Raw genomic sequence first — 17,541 nt, forward strand, 5'->3', positions numbered from 1 at the left:
AGCCTGAGGGCTTTCCTGGTGGTCCAGTGGTTGAGAAGCCACCTGCCAATGCAGGGGATGTGGGTTCAATCCCTGGTCTGGGAAGATCCCACATGCCATGGGGCAAGTAAGCCACGATTACTGAGCCTGTGTTCTAGAGCCCACGTGCTGCAAGTACTGAGCCCATGTACCCTAGAGCTGGTGCTCCACAACAAGAGAAGCCACAAGAAGCCCAGGCACCACAATAGAGAGTAGCACCTGCTCACTGCAACTAGAGAAAGCCCGGCACAAGAATCTAGAGCCAGCAGGACCATAAATAAATCTTTTTTTAAAAAATCTTAAGAAAATAGTGATACGTTTTATCAACCTGAGTAGAGAAACTTTGAGTTACACATAATTAAAGATCACCACCTAGTGGCCCAAATATATTATAACTTCTAAAATTAGCTGCAAGCTCCAAAGACTTTAAAGGTTAGACGGTGTATTGAAAGCCTCCAGCCCCATCAAGGAGAGGAGGAAAGAATGAAATTTTGGTCCTATTAAAGGCATTCAAGGAGCTTTCCCTGGGAGCTCAGGAGTAAAGAACCCACCTGCTAATGTAGGGGTCACAGATTCAATCCCTGGTTGAGGAAGATCCCCTGCAGAAGGAAATGGCAACCCATTCCAGTATTCTTGCCTGGGAAATCCCATGGATAAAAAAGCCTAGTGGGTTATAGTCCATGGGGCCACAAAAGAGTCAGATACAACTTACTAAATAACAACAACAAAGGCATTCAAAATTCAAGTTATAAACAAAACATGGTGCCCTCCAAACCAATCACCCTTCCTAATCAAGCTTTGGTCCTGGGCCTCTGGTCATTCAGAATATGAGTGGACAGTTGAATGTGATAAATTGAAGTGAAAACTCTTTGAGATAAGCTCAGAGAAATCCAAAATAATGAAGGCCTTTAGAATTATCTTGAGTGATTTTTCCTCTCACAAGCAACTTTACAATTGAAAATCTGGTTTGCTTATGATAGAATTATTGTGTGTACACCTTAATGAAAGGTGTACTATAAAGGGAGGTGTACTATAAAGGAAGCTATAATACCTTCAGAAAATAAGGAAGAAATAAAAGTCACAAGAAAACATTGCCCCACAGATTTTCTTCTAATTAGGCAGCATGAGTTATTGAAAAGAGCACAGGCTTGAGAGTTAGAGGGCTTTGTTCAAATTTTGGTTTCACTCCCTCTTGGCTGTGTGACCTTGCGCATGTTACTTAGCTTCACTAAGCCTCACAGGGTGGTTCAAAGGATTAAGTAAATAAGACTTAGAAATGGCTTATCCCAATATCCAGAACATAACTTGTACCCCACTCTACCCTTCTTTCACTTACAAGAAACCATATAATTTAGGAGAAAATAAAGGAAAATTTAAATTTCTTCTTTAACTTAGAAGAAAATAGGATTTGGATTTGAAGCTGACTTTTAATTTTTTCTCTGTTATAGTGAAGATAAGAGACCATCCAGTAATCATATGACCAAAGTAACAGTGATTGTCTTGATTCTGATTGATTTTGTATTTTCCTTCAGGATGTAAGTTTCTTACTGGTAACATGGAAGAGTTGTATCCACTGTAAATGAACAGGGTGTTGAAAGGATTAAATGAAACACTGCATAAATGTCGATAGCTCAGTGCCACTTAGTAAGGATACTACTAAGTTTCATTATTACTCTTTGCCTCTCTCATGGGACATCTGTGAGAATATAATTGCCATCGATTATTTCAGAAATGCCTGTGGTCCTTCACTATCTTCCTCACAAATTACTCTTTCACCAAGGTTCTTCCCTAGAAAGACCAGCACTAAGGCGCTCACAAGGTGGCTGTTACTTTGCACACACCATGCAGATGACTGATTTTAAAGCAAGGCACAGCAGAACCTGCATTTCCAAATGAGAGTTGCATCAGTCAAAGTGCATGAGAGATTAAAATTCTTGTTCCTCTAATATCCATCTACTCTGAGAACCTCCCTCACAACCTGCTCCGTATCCCTTTATCTCAACAGAAACAAAACAGAAAAAGGATTTTGAATGAATAGAGAAATAGATTTTTGTGGGTAGCTTGTAAGTTGGTTCTGAAGGCAATTCATGAATATTTTTAAGCAACAACCAGCATAATTTGCAAAGAGACAACATAGAAGGAATACTATCATTGGGGAATATTAATTATAAGATGATTCTTTAAAGTCACATCTTACAGTGGCTGCTGCTGCTGCTAAGTCGCTTCAGTCATGTCCGACTCTGCGACTGCATAGACAGCAGCCCACCAGGCTCCGCCATCCCTGGGATTCTCCAGGCAAGAACACTGGAATGGGTTGCCATTTTCTTCTCCAATGCATGAAAATGAAAACTGAAAGTGAAGTTGCTCAGTCGTGTACGACTCTTTGCGACCCCATGGACTGCAGTCTACCAGGCTCCTCCATCCATGGGATTTTCCAGGCAAGAGTACTGGAGTGGGTTGCCATTGCCTTCTCCGGATCTTACAGTGGAAAAGGGTCTGTATTCAGAGGCATTAAAAAGCCTACTTCCCTTTGTGCCCCTTTCAGGCTTTGACATTGGCACCTTGCCTGTTCACAGAATCATAAGTTTTGACCCATATTTGGGATATCAGGTTTTTTTGTTTCGTTTTGGGTCTGTTTCTAAATCATTCTAATGATACTTTCCAGAGGGGTCTCAAAGGGCTGCATCCTCAAATACAACAGGCCCTTGCACACTGTCAGGCCCACTGTTCCTATTTGGGGAATGGAAATTGTTGCTGTTGAGCTATTTCAAATCCTGAAAGATGATGCTGTGAAAGTGCTGCACTCAATATGCCAGCAAATTTGGAAAACTCAGTAGTGGCCACAGGACTGGAAAAGGTCAGTTTTCATTCCAATCCCTAAGAAAGGCAATCCCAAAGAATGCTCAAACTACCACACAATTGCACTCAAATCACACACGCTAGTAAAGTAATGCTCAAAATTCTCCAAGCCAGGCTTCAGCAATATGTGAACCGTGAACTTCCAGATGTTCAATCTGGTTTTAGAAAAGGGAGAGGAACCAGAGATCAAATTGCCAACATCTGCTGGATCATCGAAAAAGCGAGAGAGTTCCAGAAAAACATTTATTTCTGCTTTATTGACTATGCCAAAGCCTTTGACTGTGTGAATCACAATAAACTGGAAAATTCTGAAAGAGATGGGAATGCCAGACCATCTGACCTGCCTCTTGAGAAACCTATATACAGGTCAGGAAGCAACAGTTAGAACTGGACATGGAACAACAGACTGGTTCCAAACAGGAAAAGGAGTACGTCAAGGCTGTATATTGTCACCCTGCTTATTTAACTTATATGCAGAGTACATCATGAGAAATGCTGGGCTGGAGGAAGCACAAGTTGGAATCAAGATTGCCGGGAGAAATATCAATGACCTCAGATATGCAGATGACACCACCCTTATGGCAGAAAGTAAAGAGGAACTAAAAAGCCTCTTGATGAAAGTGAAAGAGGAGAGTGAAAAAGTTGGCTTAAAGCTCAACATTCAGAAAACTAAGATCATGGCATCCAGTCCCATCACTTCATGGCAAATAGATGGGGAAACATTGGAAACAGTGGCTGACTTTATTTTGGGGGGCTCCAAAATCACTGCAGATGGTGACTTCAACCATGAAATTAAAAGACACTTACTCCTTGGAAGGAAAGTTATGACCAACCTAGATAGCATATTAAAAAGCAGAGACATTACTTTGCCAACAAAGGTCTGTCTAGTCAAGGCTATGGTTTTTCCAGTGGTCATGTATGGATGTGAGAGTTGGACTGTGAAGAAAGCTGAGCGCTGAAAAATTGATGCTTTTGAACTGTGGTGTGTTGGAGAAGACTCTTGAGAGTCCCTTGGACTGCAAGGAGATCCAATCAGCCCATCCTAAAGGAGATCAGTCCTTGGTGTTCATTGGAAGGACTGATGCTGAAGCTGAAACTCCAATACTTTGGCCACCTCATGCGAAGAGTTGACTCATTGGAAAAGACCCTGATGCTGGGAGGGATTGGGGGCAGGAGGAGAAGGGGACGACAGAGGATGAGATGGCTGGATGGCATCACCAACTTGATGGACATGAGTTTGAGTAAACTCTGGCAGTTGGTGATGGACAGGGAGGCCTGGCGTGCTGTGATTCATGGGGTCGCAAAGAGTCAGACACAACTGAGTGACTGAACTGAACTGAACTGAAAGCAAGGCAGCTATGACAGGAAGTAAAGATTTAGCCTAAAGGCTTGCCCTGGAGTCCGAGCCCCACCACTCACAAGGTACTTAATTCTTTGAGCCTGGTTTCCTCACCTGTGAAATGGGGGACCCTGCCCGGCTGGCCTCAGGGAACTGTGATGAGGTGTGGAGCCAGGCTGGGGGTGAGAAGCCCCTCCTGAAGCATCAAGCTTGCCCTGAGCACTCATAGTTCCTTCCAACTCTACAAGAGGTGTCTCACGGAGCCCAGAGGGCAAGCGGAGCAAAACAGGGACCGGGGCCCTCTACAGAGGAATATGAGGTGGCCTGTGTCAGCCTGGAGAAGAGTCCTTACTGCCCACTCCCGACCCTTAGCAGGAAGCCCCAGGCTCACCAAGCGCCTCTTCACACTCCCTTTTTTCTTGCCATTCTTGCCTGAGCTGACATCCAGCGAGCGGTAGCTGGGTGGCTTCTCCTCAGGCCAGTTTGGGGAACATGAGCGACGATGGTGGCGGGTCCCCCAACTCTGGGGCTGCCTCTCCTTCTCCTCCTCGGAGCTCCAGGAACTGAGGCCAGAGGCCAGGGGAGGGGAGTAGCTGCGGGGCCTGCACCTCCGGTGCCCCTGAGCGCTTTCCTTGGGGCTGGGCTTGCGAGGATCTCTCTCTGGATAGCGGCTCCGGAGAGGGGGGCGGTGGGGCCGCCAGTGGGCCTCACTGGATGAGGGGCCGTCGCCGTCGCTGAGGCTGTCCCTGTCCGACCAGGGCCTGGGTGACCAGCGATGCCTGGAGCCACGGTGCCTCCCACGCCGCAGTCGGTCCAGTTCCCTTTGCTCCAACTCCCAGCACTGAGCCTCAGGATCCCGGAGCTCCTGGTGGAAATCAGAGTAGCGGTGCTGCCTTCTCCCCTCCCTCAGATCCCAGGGTCTGGGGGGAGATGGCGGTGTGGGGAGCCACTGCTGGCGGGAGGAGCTGCTGGTCCTCCGCGAAGCTGGGAGGTCTCTGACCAGGGGAGGCAGGTGGATAACTCTGCGTTCCACAACCTCAGAGCCCAGGGAGGACAGGATGCTGCAGGGGTGGCCAGATATGGCCTGGAGGTCAGGCGGCAGAGGCTGGGCTGGGTTGAGGTTCCGCAGCTCCTTCTCCAAATACTCTAAGACACCACTGGGGATGGGAGGGTGAGCGATTGCCTGGGTCACTGGCACCTCGGGGAGGCTGGATCGCAGGGACAAATCTGAATGAAAATAAGAACAAGAACATGCAGAACTGCTCGCCCAAAACACACTCCTCAGAATCAGGGCCCTCAAGTGCCGCCTTAGTTAGCATGAATCTACACCTTCCCGTCCTCCATCACAAGGATGCCCACTATTTGGTCATGAAGGCCCCAGTGCAGCCCATGCTCCTACCCTTGCCCTTTACCCTCTCCCACCCCAAATCTCTGGCAGGGTTTACCTCGCTGCAGCAGTGGGTTCACTGGATAAGAAGAAAACTGGGAGCTCCTGTCCGCCCCCCAGTACAGGGGTTTTTCCATCATCTGAGAGCCTAGGGCCTGAGCCTGCTTCATGTAGCGGTGGCGGGCTAGGGCTGCAGAGGAAAAGGGAGAAACGCAGACCCTGAGCCAGGGCAAGGCCCACACGTCCCACTTCACTTCTCTCCACCCGGCATCCTTGCCAAGAGGCCACTTTTTCTCCTTGAAGTTTACTGTGTCCTTTCTTATATAGGTGGGAGAGTTAAGGGAAGTAGTGAATCCACTGTTCCTCTGTCAAAACGCTGGGAATAAATTCCCTGGCAAGACTGCAGTTCTTGCACCCTAGGAAATATCCTCCTGAAACTTGACTTCCTAGTCTTGAAATCATTTCATTGTCCTGCCAATTTCCAAGGTCACCTAAAATGTATAGGTAGAAATGTAGATCTTAGCAGGCAGTGAAATCTCAGGCTATAGGCCAGACATAGAAGGCACAGATGCAAAGGGCTTACAGGAGGCGGTGAGTCAGGGGCTTCTTGGGAGGATCACCTGCTCAGAGTGGAAAGAAAGGACACAGATGCTGAGGTCAATGGGCAGAATTACTGGTAAAGGGAAAGGGACTGATGAATGTTTCCAGCTGGTAATGCCAGCCCTGGGTGGGAGAAAACCACGGGGAAGAAGGCAGAGAATGCAAAAAGCTGAAGTAGATCCTTTCCACGCTTCTCCTCACTTTATTAAATGTTGGGGTTTTCCCTAAGTAGGGGGAATCTCTAATGGGTGGGGTAGAGGCAGAGAAGAGAGAAGGGAAATACCATTTCCTTTCAGGGCAAAGAAAATAGTATAAAAAAAGCAGCCCAAGAGTCCATAGAAATGTTTCTCCAGTCCCCTCTGCAGCTGATCTGAAGCACACAACCCACAGCACATACAAATTAAAAACAAATGCATTTAGTTGTTTTGTTCATGTGTTTCTATTTTGTGACTGAGTGCACATGTCTCCCAAGGTCCCTGTGTATACATGCATGTAAAACAGTCCTATGTCTATCCACTTGTGTGCTTAAGTGCAGAAAGTGCCTGCTTTAGGCCCCCAGCATGGTACTCTCATCTCTTCCTGGGTTCCCCAACTCTCTGAATGCCCCTAAGCCACAGAGCTCTGCCAGAGCTTCCTCTTACCGCAGTAGAAGGAGGCCAAAGACAGTCATTCTGGACCCAGCATAGGGTGGGGGATTTGCTGAGGCCAGCAGCTAAGGGTCATCTGGAAGGCTATCCAATGGCTCCAGTATAAAACCAACTTCCAATACAAGAAGAAGTGGTTGTAGCTGAGCCCCAGACCTGTTTGGAGCTCCGGCCCTGATGGCGAGTCACAGCCCAGCCTGGAGGAAGTCAGATGCAAACTTAGAGCAGCTCACCCACCTGCTACACCTTCATGCCTAAGGACAGCACACCAGACCCTCTGAAGACAAGTTCAACTACTCAGCACTTTCCTCTCCCTCTTGCTAACATGTGCCTCCCCCAATTCTGTACAACATGCCACCTTCAGCACATACAATGCCCTCCTTAATATGGGCCAGTCACTTTACATGAGTTAACTAATCCTCAGAGAAATCTCTTAAATGTGAGCATCAGATGAGAAAGTTAGAGAGGTTACCTTCCCAGTCCAATGTTCCACAGCTGGTGACCGACCAGTAGAGGCAGTGTGTGACCCTATGTCTGTCTGTCAAGCCTCTATTCTTTCTGCCAAACCGCAGAGTCCCCAGACTCCTTTATGTGATAAAGCAAAAACAAACAAACAAAAAAAAAACCCCAAGAAACCCTTTCCCAGCAGTACCTTCTCACATTATTTTTTTCTCCTCAGCACCACACCTTTCGAAACTCACTCCAGACTAATCTCTGCTCCCAGGGCCTCAGGACATCTGATCCTATTGGGAACAACCTTCACTGCCCCCTACCCCTCTTAACTGAATCTTGATCTCCTCCCCATGATACTGTTCCCCCTTTGGGCCACTTCCTTTTTCAGCTCCTCCCATTCAATAGGAGGGAAAAGGAAAGTTGGGCTTCCCTTCTTGCTCTCTAAATGACTTCTTAATTAATGGGACTCTTTGCAGGGCTAAAGGTTAAAGCGTCTGCCTCCAATGTGGGAGACCCGGGTTAGATCCCTGGGTTGGGAAGATCCCCTGGAGAAGGAAATGGTAACCCACTCCAGTATTCTTGCCTGGAGAATCCCATGGATAGAGAAACCTGGTAGGCTACAGTCCACGGGGTCACAAAGAGTCGAACACGACTGAGCGACTTCACTTTCACTTTCTTGCAGAGATGACTTCCTAGAGACTTTTCTGGATCTTGCATCAGGAGTCCTGTCAAATCTTCATACATTCCCAAGATTAACCCGCCTGCTTCCTTCTTAACTGCCACCACCTCTTTCTAGGGTCCCTCCCTTCCCTAACACACTGGAGTGAAAAAATACAGTCTCTGAGCTTCTACCTTGCCCTCCTGTCCCTAAAAAATAGCTCGATGGGGAAGTCTAGATTATCAGGCTTTCTGTTGCTCACCTAATGGGAAATCAGGCAATAAAATAAGAAATGGAGAAATTAACAAAGCCTAAATGACTCCTAATAAGTTATCTCTGAACCTCAGTGGTGTAAAATCTGTCTTGGTCACCTTTAATGAGATAATTAAACATACAGTCCCCTGGATCCCACTCCCATACTGGCCTTCAGTCAAATACAAGGTGAGAAAATCCATGTTTTCAACAAGCTCCCTGACTTTAAGGCAGGAGTTGGAGTTGACTATTATGGATTCTCAACAACTCTCAACATTCTGAGAATTATGGTCCTCAGGGATAGGTTTCTTTAAATACAGGCTTTAAGAATCACAGGGACTTCAACTGGAATCCTAGCATATATTAGCTGTGTAATTTTGATTGAGTCTCCACAGTATGTTAGCTCAACCTCCTCATTTCTGAGCTGGGGATAATAAGTAGTGAAGTGAAAGTGTTAGCCACTCAGTCATGTCTGACTGATTTGCAACCCCAAGGACTGTAGCCTGATAGGCAACTCTGTCCAGGGAATTCTCCAGGCAAGAATACTAGAGTGGGTTGCCATTTCCTCCTCCAGGGGATCTTCCTGACCCAGTGATCGAACCCAGGTCTCCTGCATTGCAGGCAGATTCTTTACTATCTGAGCCACCGGGGAAGCCCCAGGGATAATAATACCTATGTCATAAAGTTGTTGCAGTTAAATGAGGTAATACATATGAAGTGTCTAATACTGGCAAATATTCAATGGGTGGTGGCTCATGTTGTTACAATAAATGGTTAATATAAGTCACTACTTTCACCTTAGATCCCATAGAAGGCAAAAAGTACACATTTGGAGACTAAACCATCAAAAGCATATTCATTTTCATTTCTGAAGAAAACTCAGGGCATGTGCTTTAAGATGACCCTTTGTGACAGAAATAATGCTCAACACCTCCCTTCCACCAGAGACCCGCAGCCAGCATGGGTGATTGTGAAACACCCATGGTGCCTGAATCACCCTGAGGACCTCCAACTTCTTTCCATTCCTTACCACCCCCTCTCCACTCTTACAGAGTGTTCTTCGCCCTCCCTGACCCATAGGTCACACAGTACTTTTTTTTTTTATATATATACTGGCAGTATACATAGCATACTGATTTGACTGGCAGTCCTTTCAGGGACATCCTCAGAAGCATCCTAGAATCTCACACCCCTTGAAGCCTTGCCATTTCAGCTTTCAGGAATCAGCAGTCCATGCTTCCTGGGCCCACGATGGCTCCACTGTCAGGCAACCAACCGCAATAGCCCTTTTTCCAACATGCGTAGATCTCCTTGACTGATCCAGCAACCCTGCTTCCCTCCTCCAGAGCGGCAGTTTAAACCTTCCCCACTTCTCATGTCTTCCCCTCCATATGAACTTTCAGCTGATGACATGTCTTTGTTAAGGAAGAGGAACCAGTCCTGGACATGGAATCAAGAGACCTAGGTCTAGTCCAAGGCTTACCACTAACAATCTGTGTGTAATTGTGGAAACTCTGTCTAGGCCCCACTTCCCTCAGCTGAAGTGGGGTTACTAAACTTTGGTGTCATTTTTGTTTTTCTCCTCCCTGGTTCTCTATTAACGCTCCCTGGAAAGTGGGAGCAGATTTTGGGGGTGGGCTGTGGTCACAGAAGCTCAAGAATTACTGACATTGTTCTTGAAGCTGCCTTTTGTGTCTAGAATTTTGATTTGCTGAAATCGAGACAGGCTGGTGTCAACTCACTCCCCCAGCTTCTTCCCTTACACTTTAATCATATTCCTTGTTTTAACAACTTCCTCTCTCTCTTCAGAGGGCAGGCTTCCTTTTTCCTTCCCTCTCTAAAGGTAGTCCTTTCACTGTAAGCCTGATGTCACTCCCACTGATTCCATCCCTCCTCAGTCACTGCCTCACTTCACAATGCTTCCTTTCTCTTTCTTTCTACTGGCCTTGGTTCTCCAAGTATGCTTAGGGTTAGCTTATTTAAAAAAAAAAAAATCGACAATCACATCCACTCTCTTCCCCATCCAAGAGTTTAACTTGACAAGTCCTGCCCCCTCCATGTAATCTCCTCTTGTCACCAGATTTCTCAGGACAGACTCCCCAGGTGACTCACTTTGAAAGTGACCTCATCTGCTCAGGTTCAAGGATCTTTCTTTGTGGCCCACATTTCCTTATCTCACCAGTTCTTCTAAATGAAATCTAACCACTTGGGAGAAACCACTTTCTCCCAGAACCTGTTAATCAGCTTACAGACAGTGGACACATTTATCGCTGGTGCTGACTGTGTCCCTAGCCCCTGTCTGTTTTGAGTGCCCCACAGACTTAGGGATTCCGAGAAAGTATCCTGGGAGAGTTTCTCTCATCTCAATCTTCATATTACAGCACCGGGGGCAGTGACTCCTAAATGACCTCCTTCCCAGAGGAGGGACAGAAAGGCAAGGAGCTCCATGGCCCAATATCAAGTTCTCTGCTATTTCTCATCTCTTGAAGGAGCTTATTGGCATCTCAGCCAATCCCATAGCGATCTACAGAGACAGGTTGTGGCAGCCTCTGTTGTGGGAAATTCACGTACTGTAAGTCAGATGAGTATGAATGCAACACCGTATTGTTTCTGCTACTTACCTTGTGTGACTCCTCTGACCTTCAGTCTCCTCATTGTTAAATAACAACGATAACTGCCTTCTAGGGTTGTGAGGATTCAAAAGGGAAATATATGCAAAGGCCCCACACACCAGACATCCAATAAAAGTTAGTTCTCTTTTCCTGTAAGACAGCAACCTCAGAACACAGGCCTGAAAGCAGACTCAGACCATTGACCTTCTTGACATTATAGATTAGGTTTTGTTTCTATCTTAAGAGCCAATTTCTGGGTTTCTTTTAATATCCTTCAAATGGACCAAAATGATAACAGTGGTTATATCTGGGTGCTCAGATAAGTTTTTTTATTTTCCTGAATTTCTCAAATTTTCTACAAGGTAATACTTTACTTATACCACCAGGAAAAGGAAATGCTACTTTAAAAACACAAAAAAAATCCTTCCTTTAAAGCTGCTGATTCTGGCTCCATCCATTCAGTAAAAAAAGATCTTTGTAGAATAATCTTTCTTCTTTTGTCTTCACCAAATGTTTTAGGACATGTCATAATTCTGTTTTATTAACAAAAGGCCAAATTCAAGCCAAAGAAAGATCACTATTAGAGCAAGATCTTCTGCCTTCTCTTTGCTTTGTCTAAAACAGAGACTCTCAAAGTGTGGCCCCTAGACCAGCAGTGTGAACTTTTGACCTGTGAACTCCTGAGAAATAAAAATCCTCAGGCCTACCCAACACCGATTAAATCAGAAACTCCGAAGATAGAGCCGGCAACCAAGTTTTAACAAGCCCTCCAGGAGATTCTCAAGTTTGAGGACCCCTGCTCCAACACCTCTGTCTCTTCTGATCTGTTCTTTTCAAGTCATCTCTAAGAAGTGGCCTTCTCTCTCACTGTTCCATGCAAACCACTCCCTCCAGCCACCTCATGTCCAAGCAAGGTCAGAGTTGGAGGCAAATACTGGCGCACAGGCCTATCAGGGCTGCTGAGGAAAGGACACCAGTGGACAGAGCCATCTGAAGGGGACCTTAGGCAGTCTAGAAGGTGAACAGGCATAAGTCTTCCCGCCTGGCTCTACAGCTTCCCTAAGCATCATTTTCTGAACTGAGGCCAAAGAAATCTGAGCCTGTGATGAGAAGGGCATGGAGAAGAACCTGAGAGAATGCAAGGTTTTGACGTGGTCACATGAAACTGATATGTCTGGGGCACTAGGCTTCCGTACCGCCCCATCCCACTGCTCATCCGTCCCCTCTCACCTTCCTGGGGGCAGCAGCAGCGGTTGGGACAGCAGGGGCAGCGGAGGTAGCAGCAGCAGTACTGGGGACAGCACTGGCACCAGCACACTCCAATCAGCAGGAGCAGGAGGAGGGCTCCCAGGACGATGAAGATCACGGTCAGCCAGTCTGCAGGGGGGACGCCAAGCAAGGGTTGAACTAAATCTGCAGGGGCATGCTTTAGCTTGTAACATACTAAAGGTCTGATCTACACAGCTCTCGACCTATAGGTTAAGGTTGAGCAATATACACGCAAAATTAAAAACTTAGCTTTGGTAAGGTAACTTCAGAGGCTGGCTACCAACCACAATAACCTAGGTTTGCTTGTGTCTGTTGTTTTTTTTTTTTTCCTGTATGTAAAAGTGTCACACTGGGGGTGGCCAAATAGAAATCTCCAAGAGCACTTACGCAGGACGATGAGCTTCACTTCCTTATCTGGGTCTCCTGACGTGTCCCCTGGGGCCTCAATGGTGCAGTAATACACTCCATGGTCCCACCACATCACTTCATTAATCACCAGATCTGCTCCTGCAGTGAGGGAGGGGAAGGTGCCAGCAATGAAAGGAGAGGGCATGGGTTTCTGACTTCTGGCAGCTTCAGGTCCCCAGCATTATACTTCCACATCCTAAAAGGGCCTCTCGTAGTTAGAGAAAGGCCTCTATTCCTTCCTTTGAGATTCTCTTCTTTCTCTATCAAAGGTGATAAAACTGACCACTTAGTGAGCTCTACCAGGTAACGTGAAAGGAGTTAGGATACATCACCCCACTTCCTTCCTTCCACAACTCTCTAAATGGGTGAGGTAGAGGTTACCAGCTACCTCCCAATGTCTATTCTCCCTTTCTCTCATGGTCATAGGATTTTTGGTCATGTATCAATACATAGCTATCCAGAATAAAGTCACTAATTGTCATCCTCTCTTACAGATGGACATGGACATGTGACTCGGTTCTGGTGGACAGAATATAAACAGAAGTGTCACATTATGGCTCTCAGGAACCTTCTTGAAAACAGTTTGGGAACGCCTTTGCTCTTTTCTTCTTCATTTCTTCCTCCACTCTGTTATCTGGAAAGCAAATGTAATGGCTGCCATCTTGGACCGTGAGGAAAGAGATGACATTCTTAGCAAGAAGGAGCTTGGGTTCCTGAGGAATTAATGGAACAGAGCCACCACACTAGTTCTGGTCTGTCTAGCCCCAAATTTATACCTGTATGTGTGCATGCTCAGTTGCTCAGTCATGTCTGACTCTCTGTGATGCCACAGACTGTAGCCCATCAGGCTCCTCTGTCCATGGAATTTTCCAGGCAAGAATGTTAGACTGGGTTGCCATTTCCTCTTCTAGGGGATCTTCCTGACCCAGGGACCAAACCTGAGTCTCTGGCGTCTCCTACATTGGCAGGCAGGTTCTTTACCACTGAGCCACCAAGGAAGAAATTAACTTTTTATTGTTTACATCACTAATATTTTGGGCTTTTGCTTACTCGCAATCAAATTTAATCCTAATACAATGGGTAGGATTATTAGCTGCATATCAGATGAGGAAACTAAGACTAAAGGAAACTAGAACAGAGAGAGGTAACAGAGGTAGGTTCAAACTTAAGTCTTGCCTCAAAGCTGGTGCCCTCAACCACCAAGCTCTAATGTCTTTTCCAAACTGGGTAGGAAAATCCACAGCTTGGGTTCCTCACCAGCTGTGAACATACACTTCTGAACCGTGATGGGGACAGTTGAGATGAACTTGAGGAATAAGTAAGGATGAAATGCCAATATTTTCAGAGTAAGTGTTACTTAAGAAAAGAAAGAGTTTTTGTGAGCACCAAGTATCTACCCCAATCATTACGATAGATGAAGGTTATGTTCACATTTAATAAATGCAAATGTTCTCTAAAGACCTTCTGTGGGTCCAGCACTATGTCAGACTCTGTGGAAGATCAAACAAGACCTGTGCTATGTTTGTCCTAAAAGGGCTTAACGTCCAGTCAGAGACATCAGGGTAGCCCCATGTCCAAGCTACTTCAGTCATACAAAGTACCAGACGACACCTTCAAATTCTTAAAGACCTTAGTTATAGATTTGTTCCTGCTTACTTGGCAGTCATAGTTGCAATTCTTTTTTACCTGTTTGTCAAGAAATATTTATTGAGGAAATGAAACAAACATGCAAGGTCATGCACCACTGGAGCTAACTTTGACTTCTCTTTCCTTCTCTTTCTACGTCAATCCCTATGCTTTTTTTTCCTACTCATGATTTTCCAACCTGCTGCCTTTCCCAGAAACAAGCTTACCCCAGACTTGGAAAAATGGTGAAAGTGCTTTGGAGGAAATTCCCCCTCCAAGGTTAATGTGTATTATAAACCTCCCCCAATTTTACTAGAGATGAAGATTATTTCAGGGATGTCAGAATAATGAGGACATTCAGATATGTTAATATTTCAAATGATCCAAGAACTGATTTGACAGGGTCTTCTCAAATGATGCAAACACAGGCATAAAAATTTCAGAAAACAAGGGCTCTAAGAAATCACAACAATCCTGGAGATAGAAATTCAAACCAAGGTGAAATACCACTTTCCCATGGGAATAAGGAGGCGGACTTTGACCCAAAGGTGGTTGGGAGTAGGGGTAGTAGACAGTGTTATTCATTTAAAAAGAAAAAGACAAAGACAGAAAATCAGACACTATCATCTATGGGGACTTTCATCCTTCAAAAACTGTAAAGGAGACTTTAAACTTTGGGGTCATATCAGAGTTAAGTTTCTGGGCTCTGGAAAAAGTAGTCACCCTGAACCTCTGAGGATGCACCTAGAAACTGGAAAAGGACAGACGTTCCCTAAGGTTGAACTCTCAAGGGCTGACTTGGGAAGGTCAGAGGTTGAATATAAACAGATTAGATTTACATATTGCAGCCAAAGTATTATATACAAAGTTGGAAGCAATTTTTAAACTAGGTTGATCTACCTACAAACAGTCATAGAATATTTACTGATTTCTTCACATTGTTGCTACGGGTACCCTGAGCAGTCTGCTAGGTGTATTCTCCTACTTTTTTCCCCCCACTTTTAACCAGTCAATATTTATTTAACACTATACATAAGGCTCATTGAAATAGGCTCTGAATTCTGTGCCAATAATCCATTGGATGTGGAATCCATTCCCCCCAGGAATGTGGGGCGCTGATCCTTCATTCACAGGTGTGCTGAGTGGTCATAACTAAAGTTCACTGCACACTTATGTGGTTTGCTAAGTGCTTTATACATATCATCTCACTTAATCCTGACAGCTCTCCACGAGACAAGTACTACGGCAAGTCCCACCTTACAGAAATTGAGGCTTAAAACATGAAAGGGACTTGCCCAAGTTCACAGCCCCTGTGAGTACAGAACAGAGACCTACACCTGAGTCTGACAGCTGAGTCTACTCCTTGTACTCCCACAAAGAATGCATATGCTTCAGACATAGCTTTCAGATGTCATATTTGATGTTTACTTCAGTGTGGGGAGACAGAGACCATTACGCCCATCTTTCAAATTCGATAATAGAGGCCAGAGAAAAAGAATAGGTCACTAAGCAAGGGAGTGGAAGTATGGGATCACCACCCCGTCTTTTGATTCTACACCCAGTGCTCTTTCCTCTACCAGCGGAGGGCAAGGGTCCCATAAGTGGCCATCTACTTAAAAACGCCCACTCCATAGATTTGGGAAACAGGGGTAGCCAGAGGGGAACTCAGGCATCTGGGGTTCGAGCAGGCCTCGAGAGTACTTTGTGGAAGGAATCAAGGGAGCCTGAGCCACACGTTAGCCATGAATCTCAGGACAGTGAAGGAAAACACCCACTCCCAGACCTTTAGCCAAAGCTGTAGGCTGTCCTCTTGTCTGAGCCCAACTTCCAGGGCAGTGACTTCAGATGGGGCAGCATATTCTGTGCATTTGGCACTTTCCTCAAAAAAATGAAAGTGACCAAGTAGATCATCAAGCAACAGAAGAAAAGGGAAATCCCCCAATGACTCAGCCCGCTGGGCCTGGTATCTACACAGCTCTCCACCCCCAGTCCCCAGCTGCCTCCGAACTCACGATTCTGGATGGTGATCTTGCGCTGCCGGTAATCCACCCCCAGCACAGGTTCACTCTGCCCCCGCCGCTGGGCCACGATGCGAACCTCCCGCTGGCTGTCATTGCAGTCATTGGACGGGTCCTGGCCCAGGGACAAAGCCGCCTGGTATGCTGGAGAAAGAAGACATGGGCAAGTCACACAGCAGTGGGGAATTCCCATCAAGAAAGGTGCCCTCAGTGGTCCCTGGAGCAGTGAAGGTTCTCAGAGTTTCCTGAGTCTCTGCATCTCCTAGGCATCTTCTCAAAGATGGGGATCTGAGAGTCTATGTTTCTAAGGAGCTCCCAGGTGAAACCATTACTCACACATTGAGCAGCAAGACTCCAGACCCCTCTATTGGGCCAAAATTTCCAAATCCTGAACTGCATCACCATCTCCCATCCAAATGTCCCCTACCTCATTTTCAAAGTGATTCCAGAATCTGCTTCCAAATGGTTCATCTAACCTGCCCTCTCAATAACAGTTTTGAGAGCTGTTAAATCTGCTGATGATAAATGCCTTCTACCTGGTCCCTCCTACCTTCCCACTTAATGCAGGCATTTTAAAAGTAGCCCCCAGGAAACAATGCCTCAATTTAGAAATGGGGTGTTCTGGGAACAAGGTGAGGCTCTGTGGGTGGCTCAGTAAGTTAGGTTTTGGAGCTCATATTGTAAGAAACTAGTTGGGGCTAAAAATGGTAAAGCTGATACCTCCCCTTCCTCTGCCTCATCTTGGGAAGCTCAGGGTGAACAGGGTCTACTATTCTCCAAATTTCTAAAGGTCAATTGTGCCAGGCTGGTGGTGGGGGTCTGGGCTCTTCTGTTTCTTGAGAGAGGCAGAGGTGGGCAGTGAGAGAAGGACTTAGGTTCAAGACAGCAAGACTGACATGAGTGGGGCAGTTGTTACCAAGAGGGAAGACTTGGCTAAGTGTAGGGGAGAGCAGCGCAGCATTCAGAGATGCCCAACAATGAGCAGGCTACCTGTGGCCAGTGCGCTCTCAGTCACCGAGAGAGGCATGACTGTCCACAGGAAGGCTGGTCCTAGAGGGGGATGTGGCAGTGGGCGGGAGGCTCACAAATGACCGTTCCTCATTCATCCTGTGACTGGTGGGTGGGGTGGGGGATACAAGTGCAACCAGGCATTACCTAGGATGCAAGACTTGCATCCTTTTTACTTGATGTCTAAGCTGCCTTTGTTCCTTTTAGAACAAAGCGGAACAGAAATTTTAAAATAAATTAATGGTATGTGACCCTGAATAAGTTATGTCATCTGCTTGGCCTCAGCTTATATATCTATAAAATGAGGGAACTGCAATAAGCAATCTTTCTGGCTTCTTCTCACTATAAGGATTTGTGATCCTAAATAATTCCTACACCCTAATGGCAGTA

The 17,541-nt window shown here is 46.0% G+C and overlaps 1 protein-coding gene across 2 annotated transcripts in view; it reads right to left on the reverse strand.

The window, feature by feature from the left end:
- The window catches only part of ILDR1 (immunoglobulin like domain containing receptor 1), a 32,775-nt gene that overhangs the window by 2,003 nt on the left and 13,231 nt on the right, over positions 1–17,541 (reverse strand). Inside the window, exons 3-7 of one of the 2 annotated variants that reach the window (XM_043473115.1) lie at positions 16,138–16,287; positions 12,479–12,598; positions 12,053–12,199; positions 5,662–5,793; positions 4,649–5,443 (exon numbers count right to left, since the gene is read on the reverse strand). In XM_043473115.1, coding sequence (XP_043329050.1) covers positions 4,649–5,443; positions 5,662–5,793; positions 12,053–12,199; positions 12,479–12,598; positions 16,138–16,287 — 1,344 coding nt within the window. Of the gene's footprint in view, positions 1–4,607; positions 5,444–5,661; positions 5,794–12,052; positions 12,200–12,478; positions 12,599–16,137; positions 16,288–17,541 lie in introns of both variants that reach the window. The other variant, XM_043473114.1, reaches the window with a different exon arrangement.

The sequence above is a fragment of the Cervus canadensis genome, chromosome 7 (genome assembly GCF_019320065.1).
Source record: "Cervus canadensis isolate Bull #8, Minnesota chromosome 7, ASM1932006v1, whole genome shotgun sequence".
Classification (NCBI taxonomy): Eukaryota; Metazoa; Chordata; class Mammalia; order Artiodactyla; family Cervidae; genus Cervus; species Cervus canadensis.